Source organism: Equus przewalskii, chromosome 21 (assembly GCF_037783145.1).
Source record: "Equus przewalskii isolate Varuska chromosome 21, EquPr2, whole genome shotgun sequence".
Taxonomy (NCBI): Eukaryota; Metazoa; Chordata; class Mammalia; order Perissodactyla; family Equidae; genus Equus; species Equus przewalskii.
Genome location: NC_091851.1, coordinates 24,123,857 through 24,147,137, shown reverse-complemented (window position 1 = coordinate 24,147,137; position 23,281 = coordinate 24,123,857). Strand labels below are relative to the sequence as shown.

Below are 23,281 nucleotides of genomic sequence, written 5' to 3'. Positions count from 1 at the left end.
TCTGATGCCTGTTTTTGCCCTGAAGTTGGGGAATGCCTTTTCCTGAAATGCCCACCCACCCCTTCCTGCAGGGCCCCTCGTGTAACTGAAGGGCTCTGTGTGCTGGGGCCGGCCCAGAGGCTGGAGAACAGGGGCCCTGTAGTCTGTCCTGAACCTGCTGGCATCAGAGAGGCCAGGGAGACAATGGCAGTCACGCACTGTCCAAGTGGGAAGGGCCTTCAGTGATAAGGCCCAGCATCCCGGAGGCCAGGTAACAGCAGTGATGATGACGTCACCCACAGAGGACGTTGTTTGAGCACCTTCCATGTGCCGGGAGCCCTTCTCTCTCATTTCATCTTCACTGCAGCTGTCCAAGGTGGGGACATGATTCTCTCCATTTATAGAGAAGGAAACTGAGGCCCACAGAGGGGAAGCCACATCTCAGGGTCAACCAGCCATTGAGGGGCCAGGCCAGAACTCCAAGCCTGCCTCCAGAGTCACGCTGTTCAGAGCCCTCGACCCCCGACACCGCCAAGATGAACACAACGTGCATCCCCGCCAACGAGGTTGTCCCACCATACGTGGTCTTGAGGCCAACAGGGAGGGCACTACAGGCTTTCTTATTCCTGAAGCCCAGGGAGGTGGCCGAGACCCTGGACATTATCCACATGTGGTCTGATGTGGCCCACACAGAGCTCAGACATGGCCCCGACTGGCTCAGAGGGGCCTGAATGACACAGATGTGGCTTGGATGTCCAGCCCCCAAGGCTGCTGGGGCAAAAAGACTCCTGAGCTGGGACAAGGATGCACTCCAGACTACAGGAGTCACAGGCAAGTGTTTATTTTCCGCAGAGGGGCAGTCTACAGAGTTGGCTCCCACGCTCCCACTGGGACCCAGCCCGCCCTGGATGGCCACCGTCCAAGTCTTCACTGGGAGAGAGGAGAGTGGTCCGGGGTTCTACGAGGAGGCCGGGGTGACCACGAGGGCATCCTGGAATCGGAGGAGAGAAGTCATTTGGGGATTTTCCCTCCTGCCTTGTGGTTTATGCCCGTTGGTCTTCCACAAGGTGACCGCCGGCACTGGGGGTCATGATCCTGAACTCCCGCACACAGAACTCTGGGAAGGGTCAGAGGAGCAGGGTCTGCGTGTGAGCAGTGACGCTCTGCCTGGGTAGGGGCACAGGCAGAGCGCCTGCACGCAGAGAGCGGGATTGTGCAGGGCTGTTGTCCCCAAGCCCGGCTGACCCCCAAACTCCTCGAGAAGTTGTGTAGAATGCAGACTCCTGGGGGTCCCCTGGGACCCAGCAGCTAAAATGTTGACAACGGTCTGCCTTTTTTTTTTGAAACTGAGTGTTATACAAGGAACTTAATCTATTAGATTTCCCCCAAAGTTTTATTATAATTTCCAAACATACAGTACAGCTGAAAGAATTTACAGTGAACACTTGCATACCCACAGCCTAGATTCCGTTAACTTTTTAAACCACGCTTGCCTTATCTCCTGTCTATCCATTTATTCAGCCCTTTGACTCAATTTTAAAATATCATATTATAAAACTATAGAAAGGAAATCAATATGCTGATAGCCCAAAACAAATGAAGAGAGCAAAACAGGAAATTTGGAAACAGATCCAAAGAGTGAAATGATACCTTCCCAACACAAACTGCACGTGATGGATTTTGTTACGCAAGTTGATTTTAAAAAGAGGAAAGTTGCGAAATGCCCCCCAAGGAGAGCTACAAGAAATGAACCAAGCTCCAGCCATCCAGTTTTGTGGACGCCACTTGTCCATCCAACAGGAATCCAGTGCAGTACGAGTCTGAGATAAACTGCTTACGTTATAATGGGACTATTGTAATGTCGTCCATTAGTGCATGACTGTGTTTTCGGACATCTGCTGGGTCTTATGGATGAGGAAACTGGGCTCAGAGAGGCCAAAGGACCAGCCTGAGGTCCATGGCTAGAGAGAGGCAAGGCTGGGATTTGAACCAGCCCTCTGGTCCCTGAGTCTAGACTCTCAGCCTGTGTACCATCCACAGTACCGTTCTCATTATTCTCCATCACACCCAGCTGAATGGTGGACACAGTTTTTGAGGGTGGGCAGCTGATAATAAGTCAAATGTCAAGTTGCCTTTGAAGTTAGTTAACAAAACTTCCTACCCTCCCCCCAAATGTGACCCCATTGGGGGCATTTTTGAGACTTCCTTTCCTCTGTGGATTTCTCCAGAACTAAACAGCTCAGGGATTCAGTGGTACCAATCCACAGCTTTGGGGAAATCAGGAGTAATAAGAGTCAAAGGTTTGGTCCCAAGTCCTCCTTGGCCTTGGGTTGGACACCTTGACCATGGAAGGGTGGGCAGTCACCTGTGGATTTTCGTAATTGTTGACGAATACAAACTCCAAGAGGGCCGGGGTTTCGTCTGTTTTGTTCGCTGCTGTGATCACTGCCTGGCACACAGTAGGTGCTTAGTAAATGTCTGCTGGCTGGCTGACTGAGATGGCCTATCTCACCGTCATTGGCTCTTGCAGAGGTTGGGGCTCAAAGCAGGGGGTTCTCAGGACAGGTGCTGGGTGCCTGTCCCACTCTGCCACCTACTGGGAGTGTGACCTTGGAGATGGACTTGCCATCCTTGAGCCCCGGTTTGCCCATCTGTAAAATGGGGATTGTAACGGGATCTACCGCATAGGGCGGGTGTGAAGACTGTGCGAGATGCTGCCTATACCCCAGTGCCTGGTACAAAGTTACGGGCTGCTAATATTATTCTTGATAATACCCGGGGGTCGGGGTGATGCTGCTACAGCTCCCCTCTCAGCAGCTGCCACGGAGAGTCATTTGCTCAGTAAGCATTTATTGAGCATCTACTGCATGCCAGGCCTTACTGAATGAATGAATGAATGAATGACAGGTAGGGTGGAAACAGCTGGAGGTGTATTGACCCCAGGCCAGGACAGTCGCACCCTTACACTTCCAGATGAGGAAGTGAGGCCCTGAGAGGAGAAAGGGACTTGCCCAAGGTCCCCCAGGAGTGACTTGCAGGGCCAGGATTGCAACGCAGGCCCCACCTCCCAGCCCAGGGCTCTCCCAGCGACTGTGCCCTTCCTGGGGCAGGACATGGCTCTACTCACATTGGTCAGAGAACATGAGGCTGCCTCGAATCCCAAGGCCTTCACCATTGACACTGGGATCCCAGAACTTAATTTGCCTGAAATAACAAATGTGGTCAGACACTGGTGGCCGGCGGTGGCATTGGGCAGCCACGGGCAGGCTCACAGTTCCGAGAGGAGGTTTGGGACCTGGCACGCCTGATTCAGACCATGCCTTCTGCCTCTGCTCACACATTCTCTGGCCCCAGCATCCCCCAGCCTCATCTCCCCACCCTTTGCCTCCAGCACGGCTTCTGGCTGACTCCTCACATCCTCTCACACTTCTGCTCCAGAGCCGTCAGGAGCTCCCATTATCCACAGCAGAGGGATCTATGTTTGACATTTCCCACTCAAATCAAATAAAGAAATGAAAAAGGCAGGGTTGGCCTAGGTTCCCAGTTCTCCCCACCCCCATGACCGGGGGCTTAATGAGAGTAATCCCACCTTTTCTCTTGGCTTCCACCCTAGTGACACAGATAACAATGCCAACATCAGCTGTGGCTAAGAAACGTTTAGCACCGACTGCCTGGCACCCCTTTCTGCTCCCTGAAAAGTCATCTTCTTTATGCCTCTGAGGAAGATACTCTTATTTCCCATTTTACAGATGGAGCAAGCAAGGCTCAGGATGACAGGGCCACTTGTCCAAGGCCAGGCAGCCAGCAGGAGGGGCGTCAGGACTTGAACCCAGGCCTACCTGAGGCACACAGAGTGTGCCGTGGTTGGCTCTTGATACTCTGTCTTCTCCTACTGTTGGCCTGTGAGGCCAGGCATTGCCTGATGATCGTGGCATGCCTGGGCTCCACCATGAGTAAAGGAGTGGGGCTGGGGTGTTGGAGATGGGAGAGGTCATTTCCAGTTGGGTGACTGGGAAGGCTTCCTGGACGAGATGGGATTTGAACTAGGCTCTGAGGCTGGATAGAAATTAATGCAAGGGGCCCCACATGGAGAGGAGGGCAGCAGAAGGAAAGCATTGCCCGCGAAGCCCTGGGGAGCATGGGGTCGGACGGTAAAGGACGCACCGTTTTCATTCGGCAGCAGGGCGGAGGTGAGCATCTCAGCGGTGATGTCTTTCAGAAGTTCAGGCTGTGAGAGAAAGAGCACCATCACCCTGACTGAATCTGGCGTCCTCCCAGCCATTCCATCTCGAGGGCACTTGGGGGAAGATGCTGGGTCCCAGGTCCCCTGCTGGTCAGAGCTGCGAGGGCTTCCAGGGGACTGGACAGGCTGAGGGCGGCACAAATTCAGCGGGCCCTGGGCCTGGGGGTGGGAGCTTGGGGTGCATTACAGGGTTGCCCCCACTGCCCCACACTCAGTGGCTCCACTGCTCTGCTCTGTTCTGTTCCAGTGCTCTGTTAGGCGCTCAGTGAACGCCTGAGCCAGGAGGCTGGACTTTTTGGCTGATAATGGGGAAGCCAGCAAACCCACCACGGGGCTGCCTGTGGGGGCCTCGTTCAAAGCAGGTCCTGAGCAATATATCTTTTCGAAATGGCCCATCCTGGGCTATCCTCCGTGTCTCCAGGGACCATCTGTTTATACTCACGTCGAACAGGCCAATGCCGGAGTTCATTAGGTGGATTCGATTGGCGCTGCAACAGAAGACGCCCATGAGAATGGCCCCTCAGAGCCCATTTGTTTATTCAGTCCACAACTATGATTTGGGCACCTACTGCCCCAGGCACGGTGCAGGCTCTGGAAATATGGCCGTGGACCAAATAAAATCTTTGCCTCATGGAGGTTACAATGTAGTGGGGTGGCAGGGCAGAGAGAGGAAACAAATAGTGGCTAAAAGAGCAGAAAAATCACCCCCAGGAGTGAGGACCAAGGTGAACTGGGGAGCTCAGGCTCCTTCTAAGGGGGCACCTTGTTCCCAGCTCAACTATTTGCTGCCAGGTAGGAATGCAGGCCCACGGTGGCTAGATATTCTGATTTTCATAAGTTGTCTACTAGCTTATATTAAAAAAACCTAACCCTATGCGGGCTGATCAAAACATATCTGCAGGCTCGATTGGTCCCAGGAGGCTCCAGTTTGCAGCCCCTGAACTCCCTCTGGGGCGGCAGGGGGAGAGTGGGGCAGGGGAGAAGGTGGGCAGGCAGCTGGAGCCCTGCGCTGCTGGCCTGGGCTCCATGGGGCCTCAGTGTCCGGGCATGACTGTAGCTGCCTCTATCTTGGAGGCATCCAGAATGGGCGCCCAAGTCCAAGAAGATGGTGCTGGGCAGGCCGTTCCCATGGTCGGGGTCAGCCTGCCCCATGGCTGCTGCAAGGCCGCCTCCCTTTCCTTCCCTTTCTCTCATTCAGTGCCCGACAGCGGGACAGTCCAGGAGGGGCCGCCTCCCTGCCCGTCCTGGAGCAGCCTTCACTGGAGGCCCACAGCCCAGAGGCTCGAAGCACCGGGCGTTTAAAGAAAAGCAACGGTCGTGAGGTGAGACTCGTTTTCATCCCCAGAATCTTCATAATGATTCACATGTTTACCTGATTTCATTAAGGTTGAGCACAAGTTGGTCACCTTTGGTGTAAAACTGCGCTTCCGAGCTGGCTTCCTGCAACAAGAGAAGCCCAGGCCCCTTTCTTTTAAGAATATGCTGCAAGAGTGGGGTGCAGGGTTCTGCAAGGAGGCTCTGGGGTCAAGTTGACACGTCTGAATCTCAGCTACTGGCTCTGTGCCCTTGGGAAAGGGCTGGACCTCTCTGGGCCTCACTCTCCTCATCTGTTAAATGGGACAGTACCTCCACCCTCTCCCCATTGACAGATGACCGCATAGGACTGTTGTGAGGAACGAGGATGAAGATGATGACGACAGCAGGCAATATGCATGGAGCCCTCACTGTGTGTCGGGCAGGGTTTTAAGAGCTTTATATGGTCATCTCCTTTGATCCTCACAACCTATGCAGTGGCTCCTATTATTACCCCATTGTAGAGGTGGGGAAACTGAGGGACAAAGATCAGTAAGCCTCTAGTAAATGTTAACCATTATTATCATGGGAAAGGTCAGAAGCTAAGCCAGGTCTCAAATGCGGGTGCCAAAGATAGACATCAACTTGGCCTGGGGCTGCAGTGAGCCTGAGGGCAGAGGGCCAGGCTCCAGCTCCAGGCCAGCTGCACGCAGAGAACAAAATTGTTGTGCAGGCTGCCCTGGGTGGCCTTTTGAAAAGAGCCTGCCGGTGGCCACAGAAGGGCCAGGTCACCAGGGAGTGGGGCTGGCCTAGCAGTCCACTCCCACTGCTGGTCCGGCGATAGGAGTATCCTTCAAAGCAGGAAGCCAGGGCATCGAGCATCCTGTAGTCTTGGGAGTGGCACCCCTGAAATTGTGTGTGGACAACCCGCACAGCTGTACACGGTAACCCTGCTGTAAGGAGAGTGTCAACATGAGCCTCCTTCTGCCCACCAGGTGCCACCCAGACTCCTTGGTTAGGCACAGTTCTGGCACCCAGCCATGAACCCTGCCTCGTCTCTCTCTCCCCTTCGCTCTCAGTAGTGGATACAGTGGGTGCCCCGCTCAGACCCCCTCCATAGGATGGGGCATCCATTGCTCAGCTGCTGAGTGCTGCTGCTAACAGCTCACTGCTGTCCCTTCCCTGGAGAGCGGCCCTCACTACATGGAGCTGCCCTGCTGGGAGGTCAAGTTCCTCCTACCCCGGGGCTGTTGGTGGCCAATGACTGACTCAGAAGGTGGGTACACAAGGCCCAGCTAATAAGTCACAGGGTCAGAGTCGGGCCCCCAAAGCTCCTGATTCTTGGTTGAGAGCTCCCCCACTCCCTCTCTGCTGGGTGACAAGAGTGCTGGAAACGTTTAGCAAAGCAAGAGGGCTGGAGAGGAGTAGTGGACAGGAGGCTCCCCAGGATGCTCCTGGCATCTCAGACAACTGAACTCACGATGCCCAGGGTGAAGAAGGGGCGGCGGACTTCACTGGTGGCAAACACTTCCAGCACAATCAACTGGGCCACCTTGGCTCTGCCCTGGTCCAGAAGGAGCTCTGGGGTCTCCTGAGTTACGATCTTCACGATCTGTGTGGGTCCAAGCTGATCTGCAGCCTGGAAGGACATCACACCCATCTGTGGCCTCCCACATGCCTCACCATGGTTCACAGGCCCCGGGGGGCCCGACCTGCGCCCACCTTCCTGGGCTTCCTGCTACTTCTCTGCTCTCCAGCCAGACTGTCCTTCTCTCAGATCCTGGAAGGGATTGTTGCTGCCCTCTCTGTCTGGAATACCCTTCCCTCCAGGGAGGCCCTCTCTAGTCTTCCAGACTGTGTCCGGCGCCCCAGTAACACTCTCATAACCCCTAGAAGCTGCCCTGTTTTCACTACACTTGCAACCGAATTATTATCTGTGTGATTATTTGATACGGGTCAAACTGTTCTGTTAGACTGAAATCTCTGTGAGGACAGGGACCTGGTCTGTCAAAGTCACCAGTACTGGAAGGAAGGAGAGTGGGCCTACATGTATTTTATTCCCTAGAGGCCAGTGGAGAGACCCCAGCAAACGCCCATCAAGCTGCAGATGGGAACAGACCTACCTTTTCATTGATCACCTTAATGCTCGACTTTAGCCGGAGGGCCAGCTCAGGAAGCTGCGGATGAGAGGAGGCCAGAGCAGGTCAGCGGGCAGAGAGGCGAGACACACCTCCAGCAGCCCCACTGCTGGGAGCCCTGGAAAAGCTGGGTGGGCCTGGTGGTCCAGGCCACCTGTCTGTCACTGGTGGAAAACAGCCCTGTGTCAGCTGCTGTGGGGCATGGGGTCCCCGCTGGCCTGGACTTTCACTGTGGGTTGGTGGTGGTTGGGGTCTGTGGGCAGCTCTCTGCTCACAGAGGACATAGAGAAGTGACCCAGATCTTACTGTGCTCATGAAGGTGGTTGCTGGTGACCACTCCTCCTTTCTCATCACCCCGGCCCCCTACCCTGAGTTCTAATCCTCAAGAGCTTGGTCACCTGTTGTCTATCAGTTGACCTGAAGTCCTGATGCCCTCACATAACTTTGGGCCAACCCTTCCCTCTCTGTGCCTCAGTTTCCTCATCAGTCACCCTGGAGGAGTGGCACACTCTGGTTGACATGAGGTACTGCTTGCTGTGCTGTGTTGATAAGGATTCTAAGGCTGTGCTGGCATCTAGGCTCCGTGGAAAGGAGGGCCCTGATCAATTAGCGATGTCTGCCGTGGGCCCCATAGTGAAGGGCAGGGGCACAACTGCCATGCCTGGACCACTCAGTATCTGACGCCTTTGGCTTGACAGGACTGTACTTGATAGAGAAAGCAGGTGTATCAGGTTCCAGGGGGCAGAACTGGGACTGGGGATGGATGTCCCCAGGGAAATTTTCAGCTTTAGATGTCTATGTCAGAGGCAAGGTCTGTTAGAGGAGGGGGTGAGCTCTCCATTACTGGAGGTATTTAAACTGAGCCTGACAGGGGATTCCTGCTCAGGGGCTTAGGGGGTTCCTGTGCCCTGACTGATTCAGGATATTCCCATGATACAGCAGAGGTGGCCCCATCCTCTGTCCACGCTGAGGCTTACCACATAGTCCAACAGGACCATGAGTTCTTCCGGAGGGACCAAGGCAGCGACTGCAGCATTCACCACATCCTGCCTTATGGTGAGGCTGAAAGGTTCGCCTTCCAGGGTGGGCATCGTCAGGGAGACTGCAGACTCATTGAACCACTTGGTCACTTTTCCCTGTGAGTCCGACAACTTGGCCTAAGGAGACACAGAGCAGAGAGTTGGCTGGGAACTTTAACTCCACAACTTACCCAGTAACAACCTAGAAGGAAAAGACACCATTCAGTCTGTTTCCCTTTTTGCGTTTGCTGCCAGGAAGCTTAGCCTGGAATTCAACGCCTTGCCATAGGTGATGAGTTATCTCAGGTGCCAAGCAACATCTACTCCACCTGACCCCTCAGATAACCTCTGACTTTTTTAAGCCTAGATGTCTTATTTGGCATTTAGATTTCAACTTAGATACCACACAAACCCTTTGGATGAAGGGAAAACTCAAACTTGCAACAAAATGGATGGAAGTGTTTGATGCTGCAGTTTTCCAAGGGGTCCACGGAAGCTGGTCTGGGATTCTCGCTGCCCAGGTTGGCCTGGTCCCTCAGGGAGGCCAGCTCCAGTGAGGGTGCAGCCCCACAGTTTGCAGGGAGCTGAGTTACCAGGCTCCCGTGCAGTCTCATTTCATCCTCTCCTTGGTCACTATTATTATCTACATTCTACAGATGAGGAAACTGAGGCTCAGAAAGGTGACGAAAGTTGCCCAAAGCCACACAGCCAGGGAGCTGTGGAGCTGGGAGAGAACTTAGGTCTGCGTGATCCATAATGTCTTGAGTGATCTGTCTCGATCCTGGGCTCTTGGTTCAAGGTGACCAGATATTTGGGGATTGGCAAGGGGCTCGCCCAGGAGAAAGACCAAGAGCCCAGAGCACACACTCCGGCCCCTGCCTGGGAAAATCAGGGTGGCGGACAGATCATCGGGGTTGAGATCTGTGTGTGGCCCTTGGATTCCACCTGCCGCTTCCTCTGTCAGAATGGTTTACACGGCACACGTTCAGCCTGTGAGATTTTCTAAATCAGCCTGTGTGTCCTTACTGTGAGTGGCGTTTTCGCCCCTGAAACAGACCCATGGCGTCTGACCCTTGGCGCTCAGAGAAGGGCAGTGAGGTCCCCACTTTACCCTCGAGGTCCCATGACACTCACCTGCAGGTGGAGCTGGATGACATCATGCTTGATGGCAGGAGACAGAAGGTCAAACTGCAGGTGGTCAGAGCTGAGGGAAACGGGCACTGCTTGGGACAGGAGAAAGTTCTGTTAGGGCGGAGGGCAGTATCAGACAGGGCTGTTTGGGGGCTGCTTTCGACTGGGCTGCATCATTGCCCCGGGGGTGGGGGGTAAGTAGGGAGACGCAGGGGGAATGATGACACTGATGATGATCACGATGACATTCATGGAGCAGACGTGGAGTGCCAGGTACCGGGCTGAAGCTCTACATGTGTTAGCTCGTAACCCTCACAGTAACCTCAGGAGGTGGGTCTCATCATTACCCCAATTTCACAGATGCGGAAACCGAGGCTCAGGAAAGTGAAATGACTTGCTCCACGTCACACTGTGAAAGGATCTTAACCTCGTCAGTCCTACGCCGAAGTCATGGTTTGGAACAAACTGACCTGTTGCTTATAACTCTCCGCCTCCCCCATCAGACTGATTTGCAGCCCCACCTGGGCGGGGTCTGGGTCTGTCCATCACATCCCTTGCGGTGGCCTTGGCATTCCCTCCTCAGGCTCCAGGTGGCGGCAGCATCTCATCTGCCCGGCTGTTCTGCGGGGAACCCAGAAGTCCACTGAGGGGCCCATGGCCCCCAACACCTCCTCTCCCTCCCCAGAACTCCAGCCCTGCCCCTGGGGGACAGAGGAGCCAGATAGCCTTCCGTTTGACCCCAGTGGCCTTGGCTAGTCTCTTCTCGCCCCTGAAACTGTTTCCTCATCTTACAATGGGGGTAAAATAATAAAACCCGCCTCAGGTTGTGCAGGACTGGTGCCCAGTAAAGCGGCTCAGATCGGAATGACACCAGACTTGGAACTTGAAGAGTTGAGTTTAAGCTTTCTCCTGTCACTAATTTCCTCTGTGAACCTGGACAAATGACTTAATTTCCCTGAGCCTCCATTTCCTTCTCTGTGAAGTGGGTCGTGATCACGAGCTCTTGGAGCTGTCTGCAGAGTCAGCCAGTGTCCATGAGATACCCAGCCCAGCGGGGCTCCGCGGGGGCTCCATGCATATCGATTCCGTCTCCTCTGCCCCTCCTCTCCGTCGCCCTTTACATGAGCTTCTTCAGATCCCAAGAGGAGACGGTAGAATTGTCTTCTTCCCACCAATTCTCTCTGAGGAGTCCGAGCGCGGCAGAATTCCGAGGTGGGGGCAGAAGCCTGCGTCGTCCCATCTCTGCTACTCTTGGGGAGGGAGAAGTGACCTCCTTCCTGAGCACACATCTTGTCTCCTCCCTGGTTCCTTCTACAGTGCTGGCTGTATCATTCACTCATTCATTCATTCATTCATTCATCCACTCAGCACACACTTGTAAGCACTTCTCCATGCCCGGCAGAGCACCTGCTGTGTGCCTGGAACTTTCCCGTAATCTTTTCATCCTCGCTAACAATCTTGTGAGGTAGGGAGTTTAGGCCCATTTTACGGATGAGGGAACTGAGGATAAGGAAGTGGAGCTGGCTTTCCCAAAGTCACGGAGCGCGTCCATGGCAGAGTTTGCATTTGAGCTTGGGTTCAGCTGCTGCCCCCGCTGGCTCACATAGAAACCTGCACATAGTAGGCGCTCATGAAGCCACAGTCGTGAATTCCCGTCTGCTCCTCCAACCTGCTGCTCAGGACTGCCTGGGGAGGCCCGCCCTGGGCAGAGGCAGGGCCGGGGGGCCGGCTCAGCAGCAACGTAAAAGAGACGGGAGAGAGTGGTGCACTCACCCCTCACCAGGTGCAGGAGGTCCTCACGCATGTCCTCAAAGGCTGCCTCGATCACGGGACACAGCTGCAACAGCACAAACGCAGGGCCTCCATCAGCGAGGGGCCAGAACACAGCCCCACAGTGACCCGTGCCCAGCCCACCAGGCCTGAGTCCTGCCATTGTGCCCATGGCCAGCCAAGTTTTCATCCTTGGGGTTGAGGAGTCAGTGGTTCATCCCCCAGAGCCATCCCTACTGCTCAGAGCCCACCCTGGCCCCCAGTGTCACCTGGGACTTTTTGCAATGGTTTGTCCCTTGCCCTATGTCCAGGGTGTGCCCGGCTTGCCAGCTGCCCTTGACATCAGACTCCTTGTCTTGTTCATGAGATCCCGTGTTTTCCGTGAGAGGAAAATGGAGAATTCATTCCTTCATTCACTTACTCATTCAACAAATCGTTGCTGAGTTCTTTCTGCATGTTAGACTCTAGCACAGAAGCCAGCAAGACACACCCGGCCAGACTCACGGACTACCTCTTTGTGCCCATTGAGGGTTTCGAGCCCCAACACGTCCCTTTGCCCACTGAACTCTTCTCCCCTCAAAACTGCCAGCAGTTCTCAGCAGGGGAGGGTTTTGCTCCCCAGGAGACAGTTGGAAGTTTCTGGAGACAGAACTAAAAGTTGTCACAACTGGAGGGAGAGGGTGTGTTACTGGCATCTGGTGGGGAGAGGCCAGGGATGCTGCTAAACATCCCACAACGCACAGGACAGCACCCCCCAACAAAGAATTATCCCGCCCAAATGTCAGCAGTGCCGAGGGTGAGAAACGCTGGCCTAACCTAACTCTGGTCGCACCTGTTCTGCTTAAGGAGGGGCTTGCGCATTTGACTCACTTGCCCTTGGGGCCCAAGGGCCTCGTCCTCTGGTCTAGGCAGCCCATTTTCCAGGGTAGTGCTCTGAGACTTTGTCATTTTGTCTTGGGTACAATTTCCCTAGTGGAAGAACTTACTCTCAGGAAAGGACAATGCCCTTTGAGAAATGTTAACTTTTTCTCTGAGAACCCGTTCCCTGCTCCAGGCTGCTCTGCCACCCAGAACCCAGGGAGGGTGGAGGAGTTGGGCTCAGAGGCTCCCCGCATCCACTGCTGAGGGACCGCCTGCTCCCCGGGGGCAATTCGTCCCTGGCCACCTCAGCACCTTCTCCCACAATTCCCCGTCCCTCTCTTGCACCAGCGGGTCTCAGCTCTCCTGCACATCAGGATCTCCAGGGAGCTAGAACCCTGCGGGACACTAGGGCCTCACCCAGACCACTTACATAGGCGTCTCTGGGGTGTAGCCCAGATATCTGCGTTTTTAAAAGACTTCCCAGGAGGTTCTGATGCGCAGCTGGAGTTGGGACCCACATAATTGCACTGAAAGGGGCTTCAGCATTTTCTAGATGGGCTCCTGCCAGATTTAAACATGGGGCGCCTGTTCCCTTCATGCCAGATGAAATATTCATATGACCGTCATATCAAATCCAGTGAATCATGCTGGGAAACCATGATCATTAACGGAATGCCAGTTTTCTCATGTTGTTCAATATATTCGGCTTTTCACCCTTGAAAACAGATATTAGGCAAAGAACATTTTATAATCCCAAGTTCTTGCCATCTTTTCTAGTAGGAAATACATTTTTAGCTATTAAAGTATGATGCCAGTTAAACTATAATTTTGCTGGAGGCTGGGAAAAAATTTCCTGCTGGGCCCTACTTTAAGAATCTCCCACCATTAAATAGAAAAAGTGATTTGTTAAAAGGAAAAATACCTCACATAACAGAAGTCCAATTTTACAAAGTTACTTACTTTCAGATGCTATTATAAAGGCTCTCTAGAATGGCTTAGTAACGTATTAAACATGCTACAGTTATGACAATATTATGACTGTCGTACAATGGCATAGAAACTAGATATGACTTAAGGAATACCCAATAGTATTGATCCCAAGTGCAGCCACGTAAAAGTTTGCGTGCTTGTGGATGAGGATTGGAAGGCAAAATGCAAAAGGGAAAATAGCAGCCAAGTTACAGTGGAAGAATTCCACGTACTTTCCCCCCAAAGTTGTTTTAGTTATCACATTGTCTTTTCAATTCAAAATAGTCTTAGTGTAATAAACTTATCAATTATCTGAGAAGGTGTTTTGAACCCCAGGAGGCCCACTGCTGTGACTGCATCTTGGAATTTACAGTGGGAATCAATGGTCAAAGTGGGTGAATCCAACTTAAAGAGTTTTAGTTCACCTGTGACATAGAAGGGCCTTGTGAAGTGAGACTGACTTGTGTTTACTGACTCAGAAAAATAAACCCAGCAGGACTTGGTGGGCGACAGACCCCTGAAGACCACAGATTGGTGCGAGACACTGACTGGTATGCTCAAACCAGCTTGTACCAGTTTGCAAGGGCCAATGGCTACCTTTTGGGGAATTTCTGAGCTGGGTGCTAAATCCAGACATTACTAAAAATTAAATTATGTAAACTTACAACTAAATTAGTTATGCTAAAAGTAGAGTTAATGAAAACTCAAAACTTATTCGTTCCTAATTTTTGTTACATTTTCCTATTATCTATTGCTCTTGAGGATATTTATGTCTATCGCATCTGTATGGTGGAAATACCATAAAGTAGCGTGCTGCTACGCACTTCTTCCCAACTCTGCTCAATGGCATCATGCTAGTAGCTTGAACTGGCCGTGGAGGTTTATACCAGAGAAATCCTCAAATGCTACCAGCAGGGCTCCCTGCCCTCCAGAGTCAGCTGTTAACAATTTGTCAGCACATCGCTGATCAAGGTCTCCTGGTGGACTTCTGGCAGCTCCGTTACCTGGACCTCAATGATCCATTGCTGAAAGAATGATCCAGGCGCAGAAGTCCCCCCTCCAGGAGACACAGGTCCCTAAGCACCAGCTTGCAGTTCCACCCCAGGCCCGCGGGGGGAGCAATCTTTGCGGGCCAGAGGGGCCCTGACTCCACTCACCTGGCTTTTCACCAGCGTGGGCAGGGTTGGCAGCAGGAAGCTCATGACCTTGTCGGCTAAGGAGTTGACCAGGAAGGAGAAGCTTCCGGAGGGGAGAAGGGGAGAGAGATTAGGAAGGGTCAGAGATGGTCACCTCTCCCCCGTTTCACGGAAGGGGAGACAGAGTCCAGGGCAGGAAGGAACCTGCCCAAGGTCACACAACCTGTCAGAGACGGGCTGGGAGTAGAGTCTACACCCTGGGCCAGGTGTAGACGGTGGCAGCGTTCTCAGGGAGCAGGGGCTGGGCGTTGTCTCTAGAAGTTTGTGCCGCACACTGGGATGCTGGCAGCGGTGTTCTCCCCATGCTCCTGCTAAGGAGGAGGGGAAAGCACCTGCCGTGTGCCCCGCCTGTGCTGAGTGCTTCACGGCTGTGGCCTGATCTGATCCTCTGCCTCTGCTCTGGACGGGGAGGCACAGGGAGGCGGCTTGCCCAGCGTCAACCAGACAGGACATGAAGGAGATGCGTCTGCCTGACCCCTAGGCATGTTTTTTCCCGTGGCCCCACCCAAGCTGCCCTGCGGTGCTTTGAGGGGCCCTAGGAAGCCCCTCTCCACGTCCTCTCCACGTTTAAATGTTTGCCCCACTTCCCCGCATGATGCCTGAAGTCCCACCATTATGACTTTCATCCTTGATGTCTTGAACTTTCTTTGGCATCACACATTCCCTGGAAGGAGCCCCAGATCAAGAGTCGAGAGGCCCTTTCTTTCTCTAGGCCTCAGTGTTCTCCATCTGTAAAATGGGTATGACCACCACCTGGCTTCCCTCCCAGGTGTGGAGGGAGCCCGGCAGGAGGTGCCGGCACTCACCGACGGAGCAGGCTGAGGCGCAGGCTCCCCGGACTGTTGGAGCAGTTGCGGAGGACGAGAGTGCCGCCCCTCTCGCTGGTCTCCACTCGGATGATGGCCTGGGCCTCCGTCTCCATGTGCATCTCCACAATACTCTTGACCAGGGGCCTGGGGGTGGAGGTGCCCGATGCCGTGAGCACCATCCCAGCGCCAGGCTGGAGCAAAGCTGGTGTCCGTCTCTGTCTTCCGGCTCTCTCACCGCCCTTCTCAAGCTCCTTTGCTGGGTTCTCCTCATCTCCCCAATTTTTTTTATCCCAGGCTGTTTTTCACTCTTCTCCTGGTTTAAATCCTCTGCATTTTCCAACAGATTCCAAACTTATACCCTACTCCTTACTCAGGCGTCTCAAATTTAACGTGTACAAAACGGAACCGCGATCCTTCCCAAACGGCTCCTCTCACGGCCTTCCCCATCTCGGTAGCTGGCCACTCCGTCCTGCCAGCTGCACAGGCAAAAGCCTTGGCGTCAGCCTTGGCTCCCCAGTCTTTCTCTCTCTCCCCCCTCATTCAATCATCTTGAATCCTGTTGTCTTTACCTACCTCCAAACCAGAATCTGACCACTTCTCACCGCCTTCCTGCCCCTAAACCCTGGGCCGACCTGTCACTGTCTCCCCCTGAATTATTGCGGTGGTCTCTGGATGGCCTCCCTGCCTCCACTCTTGCCCCGTACACAGCAGCCAGATGGATTCTTTAAAAATGTTACATCATGTCATGTCCTTCCTCTACTGAAAACCCTCCATGGCTCCCACCCTACTTGGTAAAACCACTCCTCACCTTGGCCCACAAGGCCCTGTAAGATCTGGCCCTGGCTGCCTGCTGGCTTCACCTCCCACTTCTCTCCCCCTCCCCCCTGCTTTGCCATTCTTTGAACAAGGCAAGCTGACTCATGCCTCAGGGCCTTTGCACTTGCTATTCCCTCTGCTTGGAACTCTCTTTTCCAGATACCTCCATGGAGGAAAGGGAGGAATGAGTGGATGAACCTACCAGGCCCACTGTGCCTGACCAAGGGGACACTCACATGTTGAATCCAGCTGCCATGTCTAGGGGGACCTTGACCACCAGCTCCTGGCCGTCGGCTGAAGGTTGTATCTGCAGCTGGAGGATGTTGGCTGAGGTGACTTTCAGCCTGGATGGGATGCAGAGAGATGAGATTCACGCCTCATGCTCAATTATCACCCCCAAACCTGCTCTCCTCCATCTTTCCTGTCTCCCTGGTGCCCAGTCAGCAGCTGGACCCAAGTCCTGTCCACTGACTCCTCCCCAGCATGGTCTTTCCATCCCTCCCCTCCACTCCTGCTCACAGCACCCCTTGGCTCCCTCCACCCTACTTAGGAGAGGAATCCCTGCTCCTTGGGCTGACCTGTAAGACCCTCTGGGATCTGGCCCTGCTGACCTCTCAGTCCTCACCTTGGGGTTGGAGCTCCAGCCATCTGGCCAACTCTCCCCCTCTCCCTTTGCCCAGGCTGGTCCCTCTGCCTGGAGCGCCATTGTCTTGTTGTCTCCTGGTGAGCATGGAGTCATTGGCTCACCTGTGACCTCCATCCACTAGGAAGTGTCACCTTATCTCTTCACCCTCCCACCCCAGGCGACCCTCATCTGGGGTCCCCCGTTAGGGTTCCTGTGTCAGTCTCTAATGGTTTGTTAACTCCTCTGGGAGCTTCTCAGGGAGGGACTTCGTTGCTCCGTTCCTCCCGGTCAGGCGCAGGGCTGACACTAGTTGATGCTTGTGGACTGATCGATTGAGCAGGCAAAGCGTGTCCTGGGCAGGGGTGTGGGGAAGGAGCCAGCTCCCAACGTGGTTCCGCTCCACCTACCAGATGATATACTTCATGAGGAAGGTCACCAGGCTGCCTAGAATGGGGTTGCCCCCGGCCGGCTTCTCCCGCATGATGCTGAGCAGCGGCAGCCGCCAGAGGATGTCGACAGCATCGTGGTCCTTCAGCTTCTGTGTCAGCTCTGGAGGCAGAGCCCAGGGATTAGGGCCCAGCAGGTGGGGCAGGAAGGATGGCTTGGCAGGGGCTCAGGCTGGGAGGGGGCATCACTCAGGGCTACTCAGACTTGGGCAGAAGGCGAGGGTATGGATGGCTCCATCCTGACCATCCCCACTGTGTACCTGTGGCCTCTAGGATGATGGCCCAGATGGGTCATTTTCACGTGAGGACTGAGGCTGGGGCACTGGGGGGACCGTTCATGCCCCTGAGCATTGCGAGCATCGGGCTGGCTCATTGGCCAGTACACCCAGGACACGGACCTGCATCCCTCCCACCTGCCAGCGGCAAACACTTCCGGAGTCAAGAGGTGGAGGATCCATGAAGCCCTTTTGGGGACCGTTTTGCCACCAAAACACGCTTGCTAACAATATTCTGCATCCACATCCTATGGGCCCGTTGGCCAAAGAGCCTCAGGTGCTGAGCAGAGAGAGGTCGAAATAGGAGCCCTGGGGTCTGATCCCTTCGGGGCTTTTCCCCTGGCAGCCAGACCCCATTTGGCTTGTGTGCAAAGCAGGTCAGAAGCCTGGAGAGGTGATGCTCCGAAACAGCCTTCAGCCACTGACTGATGGGAACTGGTCATAAACACCCAGCTCTCCGAGCTCTCGGGCAGGATGACTCAGATGTGTGTGCCCCGCTGTGCCCAGAGTCCCTGTGTGTTTTTACTTCTCAGCAACAAAGCCACACTTTTTGCCTGCCTCTTGACAATGACACTGGGCCCTGTCAATAGTCCTCCTTGGCCAGCTGGCACAGTGTTAAGCTGTGTCACTAGAGGCTCTGGAAGGACAGGAAGGAGGAAGGAGCTTGCCCTCCTGGCCCTGGGGTGCTCCTGTCCCCAGGCTGCTGTGGTGTCACTGCCCAGGGCTGCGTGCTCTGCAGCTCTCCTGAGGGCAGCTTGTGACTCCTGCGGGCACCCAGCTCCCCCAGGCAGCTTCACAGAGAGCTTCCCAGGGAGCCGACGGCAGCCCCTTTCCTCGGGGCAGCTTCCCAGAGAAGCCGGTCAGCGCCCTGGCAGGCAGTTCTCCCGCTAGCCTCAGCCCGCCCCCTGTGGGCCAGCTCTGACCTGGGACGGCTCAGGGCGTTTCTCCACCATCAGTGGGCTTCAACCACACTCTCCCCCTGAGGCTGGGGAGGGTTCTGCCCTCCAGCTTTCTTCTGTCCTTGGATTAGACCCCATCCCCCATCCCTAGGGTATCCTTTGGACCCTTTTTCCCTTCTCAGCCAATTCCCCATTACTCCATCTCCTGCTCATAATTCTTTGTACAAACTTATCTGTTGGGCTTACTGTGTGGGTCCTGCCTCCTGACGACCCCAACTCACTCATCGCCCAGACTTCCAGCTCCCGGTGGCACGTGGCTTGCTCTCACCTGCCTTGCTTCCCACTCTCCTGCAGGGTTTCCTGGAGTCACTTCCTAAGCCACCCCCTTGTCCACAGCTCCTCAACGCAGATTCTGCTGCTGGGGAAACCTAACCCACGGCTGCTCATCTCCAGGCTGCTTCTGCCTGAAGTTCCCTGTGCTTGTGATTCGCAGCATGGGCCCAGGGCACCCCTGCCTCTTTGCTCCCCGTCCCTGCTCAGGGATCCCTCCTCTGGGGGCAGCGCCTGTGTGGCCCTACAGGACCGGGCCCTGCCCCTGCCCATCCAGCCCAGGCCTGGCCCACTGCATGCAGAGGACTGGTCTCTGAGTGCTTTACATGGACCTCCAGGGCCGACTGATTGTCATCCTCCCGGGGGACAACGTTCTGGAGCAGAGGTTCTCAACTGAGGCGATTCCATGCCCTAGGAGACATTTGACAACGTCTGGAGACATTTCTGGTTCTCAAGACTGGGCAAAAGGATGGTGCTAAACATCCTAGAAGGCACAGGACAGCCCCTGCCCACTGCAGAGCTATTTGACCCACAGGGTCAGAACCGCTGGGGTAGAGAAGCCCAGCCTTAGAGTTCACAAAAGCTTTTGTCACTTCCTATCCTATTGGATGATCCCAACAACTGGTGATGCAGCCCCTCTTATTTGTTTCCAGAGGAGGAAACCGAGGTTCGGGGAGTTGCCCAGGGCCACAGAGCTGGAGGGCGGCAGAGCTGCGCCTGGGCTGCAGGCCACCAGAGTCCTAGCTGAGGGTATGCGCTCCGGGACTGCTTGCACACTGGGTCCCCCTCTGAGGGGGTGTGCTGGCGGTGGGCTTAGACAACAGCAGTAGAGGGACAGCTGCACCGTCGCACGCAGCGCCACACATCCCTTCTGCAGGCCACGGAAGCTCACAGTGGCTGGGTTTGGAATCATGGAATTTAAGAAGGGATCTTGGAATTGTGGACTCTTGAGACCATAGACACCCCCAACCTTTATAACTCCTCCACTCGAGTCTCACTGTGGACCTGGGAACCCAGCTGTGCCTTGCATACCCCCAGCGATGGGGAACTCCCTCCTTCCTTTGGAGGGCTGCTCCACCTGCCTCTTGCCTTATGGTGCTGAGGACTGGGTGACCAAGACTTACTTCCTTCAATGACTTCTGGGCTGAGGCTGAGAACCGCAGCGGGGCTGAGGGTGGCTCGGACCAAGGTGGCTGCCAGCAAACCACAGAGGGCGAAGGTCCACGGACCGGCCATCTTCCTGGGGTCAGTAGTAGCAGGTGGCAGGCATCGGAACCTGGGGTGAGCACAGAGGGCCCTGTTGGACAGCACAGAGGCCAAGGGCAGGCCCACCATGCCTGGTGACGTGGGGCACGGAGTCCAGGAGAGGCTGTCTGTTGAAGTGGTTAGGAGAGTGGGCTCTGGAGCCCAACTCTTTGGGTCTGTGTCCTGCCTCTCCTACCAGGTGCTCTTTGTGTGGCCTTAGACAATCAGCTTAACCTCTCTGTGCCTCAGTTTTCTCATCTGGCAAGTGGGCATAATGAAGTAGTGCCCTTCGTCATGGCGTTTGGACGTAAACCCTCCCTGGCCCAACCTCGGCCAACCTCACCTCCTGCTTATTCCCCTCTTGCTCTCTGAAGTCCCCATCATTCCGACCTGCCTGAGGTTTCCAGAACCCACCTGTTCCCTCCTGTGTCTGTGCCTTTGTGCCTGCTCTTCCTGCTTCCTGTAATGCTTTTCCCCTTTCTTATCTGCCTGCTGAACTCCTATTCGCCCTCAGGACTCTGCCCATGTGTCCCTTGTCTGAAAGCTCTCCCTCTCCTTCCGCCTGAGACCCTGGACGGCACTTGGAGAGATGTTGCCCTGGGCCGGGGGTGTGCCCAGGACAGGAAGTTTGGTGGCAGGAGGGAAATTAGAATTCAGGTGTAGGATGGCTGTTTGCTTAATCTGCAATCCTAAGAGGCCTGAAGAGGGAGCAGGTGTCTGGCTGGAGGCAGGGAGAGAAAGGCAGAGAGAGGGAGAGGCCTGGGCATCTGCTGGGAGGGGAGCTGGGCTGTTCTGGCCCCTGGCTGCTCTGTCCTCTACCACTTGCTGTGTGATCTCAGACAAGTGACTTACTCTCTCTGAGTCTCAGTTTCTCAGCTTTAAAATAAGGAGTAGTAACAATACTTAATCACAGGGCTCTTGGGAGGATTAAGTGAGACAGTCCGTTTGTGGCCCCGCGAGCCACAAGCGCTCAATGACTATCAGCTGTTATTACAATTATGGCAGCTCTTACTGCTGATGCTGGGCCAGAAGGAACTACCTTGCAGTCAAAGCCGGAGACAGAGCTGACGCCGGGCACTTGGCTCTTTTGTCCAGGGAGCCCCCGCCCCCACTCCATAGTCTTTTTCTTTCAAACACCTTGACCCTGTTTTCCCTCCGTCATCTTCACCCACCACTCTGTCCTCTGCTCAGAGGTGCTCAGGGAACCAGGAGGACGGTGGCGTCCCCTCCTGTGGGAAGGCGTCTCCTCCCCGAGTCCAAGCACCGTGCACACACCCACCACATGGGATCTCACCTCCTGGCCTTTGCTTATGCTGTTCCCTATGCATGGGATGCCTTTCTCTCTTCCTTTGTCCAGCCAACTCTTACTCAGCTTCTCAAAAGATATGTCGCTTCCTCCAGGAAGCCTCCTCTGACTGCCCTCCACCACCATGACCCTGGGCTTTCCTTGAGCACAGCATGTGCCACATTCGTCCACATGGGGAGCTCCTCCAGGGCCACGACTGTCTGATGCTTGTCCCCAGAGTCACCTGAGCACAGGGCTGGCGCAGGGCAGTTGGCGAGTGCAGAGTGGGATCTTCTCATCGAGATGAGGTCAGAGAAAGACTCAACTGGTCCGAGTCCTTCATTACCACCCTTTGGTCTTGTGGGCGAGGGAGCTGGGCACCTCTCTACCCGCCGGCTCTGACCCTCAAGAGGGTCCTACTGGACCCAGGGACCTCACCCTGGGGCCAAGCCTCCCTCCTGCTCCTGACGGGGCCCCAGTTGGTGTCTCCAGCCCAGAACCTCCCTGGAGACTAGGCCTTAGCCCCTTCCCCGCGCTTTCACCTGGACACGCTGGAGTCCTCGGCCGCTCCTCTCCCACCTGGACAGCGGGTCTGGAAGTCGTCTTATGTCCTGCACACGCTGACCGGGCAGCCACCCTCTGCACTTGGGCCGAGGTCTCCAAGGTAAATATTTGTGGCTTCCAGTGAACCACAGCCCTGTCCGGAGGCAGCCTTGGGGCTCCAGCTTCCTGAGGTTGGAGAAAGGAGGGTCTGGCTGACTTGAGAGGTGGGCGGGGTGCAGGGCATGTGTCAGGGGAGCTGGACCAGACACGGTGAGGCCTGTACAAGGGGCTCCCTGCCTTCTGGACAGTCACTCCCAAGGGGTCAACGATGAGAACAGTAGCAGTGACGATGCGTTAACGCCTAGGATGTGGCAGGTGCTACCCCAGGCTTTACATCAGTCCTGTCGGTGGAGCCTCGTTCTCACCAGGGTCAGCGCTGTTATCCCAGCTTTCCGGGAGGAACTAGCCTCACACAGTCAGCCAGCGGCAGAGCCAGGATTCAAACAAGACCTCTGACTTCAAAACCCATCTAGGGGTGACTCCACAGCTTGCTGGACACAGGGGGCTTCTGGGGACAGACTGGGTTCAAGTCCTTGCTCCACCATGTCCATGTTGTGTGACCTGGGGCACGTTCCCTAACCTCTCTGAGTCTCAGTTTTTCATCTGTGAAATGGGAATGATGGTTGCACCTACCTCCTATGGTGCTGAGAGGAACATAGTGGATATGGCTTAGAGCATGGGTCTTGGCACAAAGTAAGTACTGGAAAACGTGAGTAGTTGTTGCTGTTACTGCATATAATAGGACAAGCCTTTGTTGAGAGGTTATCATCATAGGTTAGTCCAAATGATTAACTTGGAGGAAGGCAGGAATTGCCTGCTCACCCCTTATTCCTAAATACATCCAAGGACTTAGGAATGCACATTTCCAGGAATTAATTCACTGAAGAGAATAGGTTTGAATCTCATTTTTGCCACTTTGCTGTGTAACTGTGGCCAAGGTACTTCACCTCTCTGGGCCGTCAGTGTCCTCATCTGTAAAATGGGGATAATAGTGACCCCCGCAGGCTGAAGAGGTGCTCACAGCACTTAGCACGAGCTTTTCTCCATTCTTTCGGCAGCGACTAGCACCTGCTTTGTCTTTCCTGCATCTTCAGGAATCCCGGTGACGATTTGTGGAGTGGATGAATAAGGAGGCAGGACCGTGATCAAGGGGACAAATGAACAGCCCCACAGGGTCCCTGTCACCCACTACCTGGTGCAGGACTGGGCTCACTTAATCCGCACCCTCCCCAGAGGCTGGTCTGCAGCCCTGGGTTTACTGAGGGCACCTGAGGCTCAGAGAGGTGAGTGACTCGCTCCAGGTCCTGCAGCCAGAGGTGCCAGAGCTGGACTTGAGCCCAACTGCCTAG

At 54.9% G+C, this 23,281-nt stretch overlaps 1 protein-coding gene across 2 annotated transcripts; it reads right to left on the bottom strand.

The window, feature by feature from the left end:
- Positions 1–804: 804 nt before the first annotated feature.
- On the bottom strand, positions 805–22,214 carry LOC139078213 (BPI fold-containing family B member 1-like). Of its 2 annotated transcripts, none has more exons than XM_070589130.1 (16): positions 21,872–22,214; positions 19,924–20,075; positions 17,257–17,398; positions 16,461–16,568; positions 15,406–15,552; positions 14,561–14,642; positions 11,577–11,640; positions 9,807–9,892; positions 8,631–8,810; positions 7,639–7,692; positions 6,996–7,154; positions 5,595–5,662; positions 4,665–4,710; positions 4,144–4,207; positions 3,107–3,183; positions 805–970 (listed from the first exon to the last, which is right to left on the bottom strand). In XM_070589130.1, the coding sequence occupies exons 2-16, from the start codon at positions 20,033–20,035 to the stop codon at positions 938–940; spliced, it is 1,422 nt and encodes a 473-aa protein (XP_070445231.1). In that variant the 5' UTR covers positions 20,036–20,075; positions 21,872–22,214; the 3' UTR covers positions 805–937. The 2 variants fall into 2 exon arrangements, with proteins under 2 accessions (XP_070445231.1, XP_070445230.1); XM_070589129.1 differs by having other exon boundaries at positions 9,807–9,895; positions 21,872–22,060.
- Positions 22,215–23,281: the final 1,067 nt, after the last annotated feature.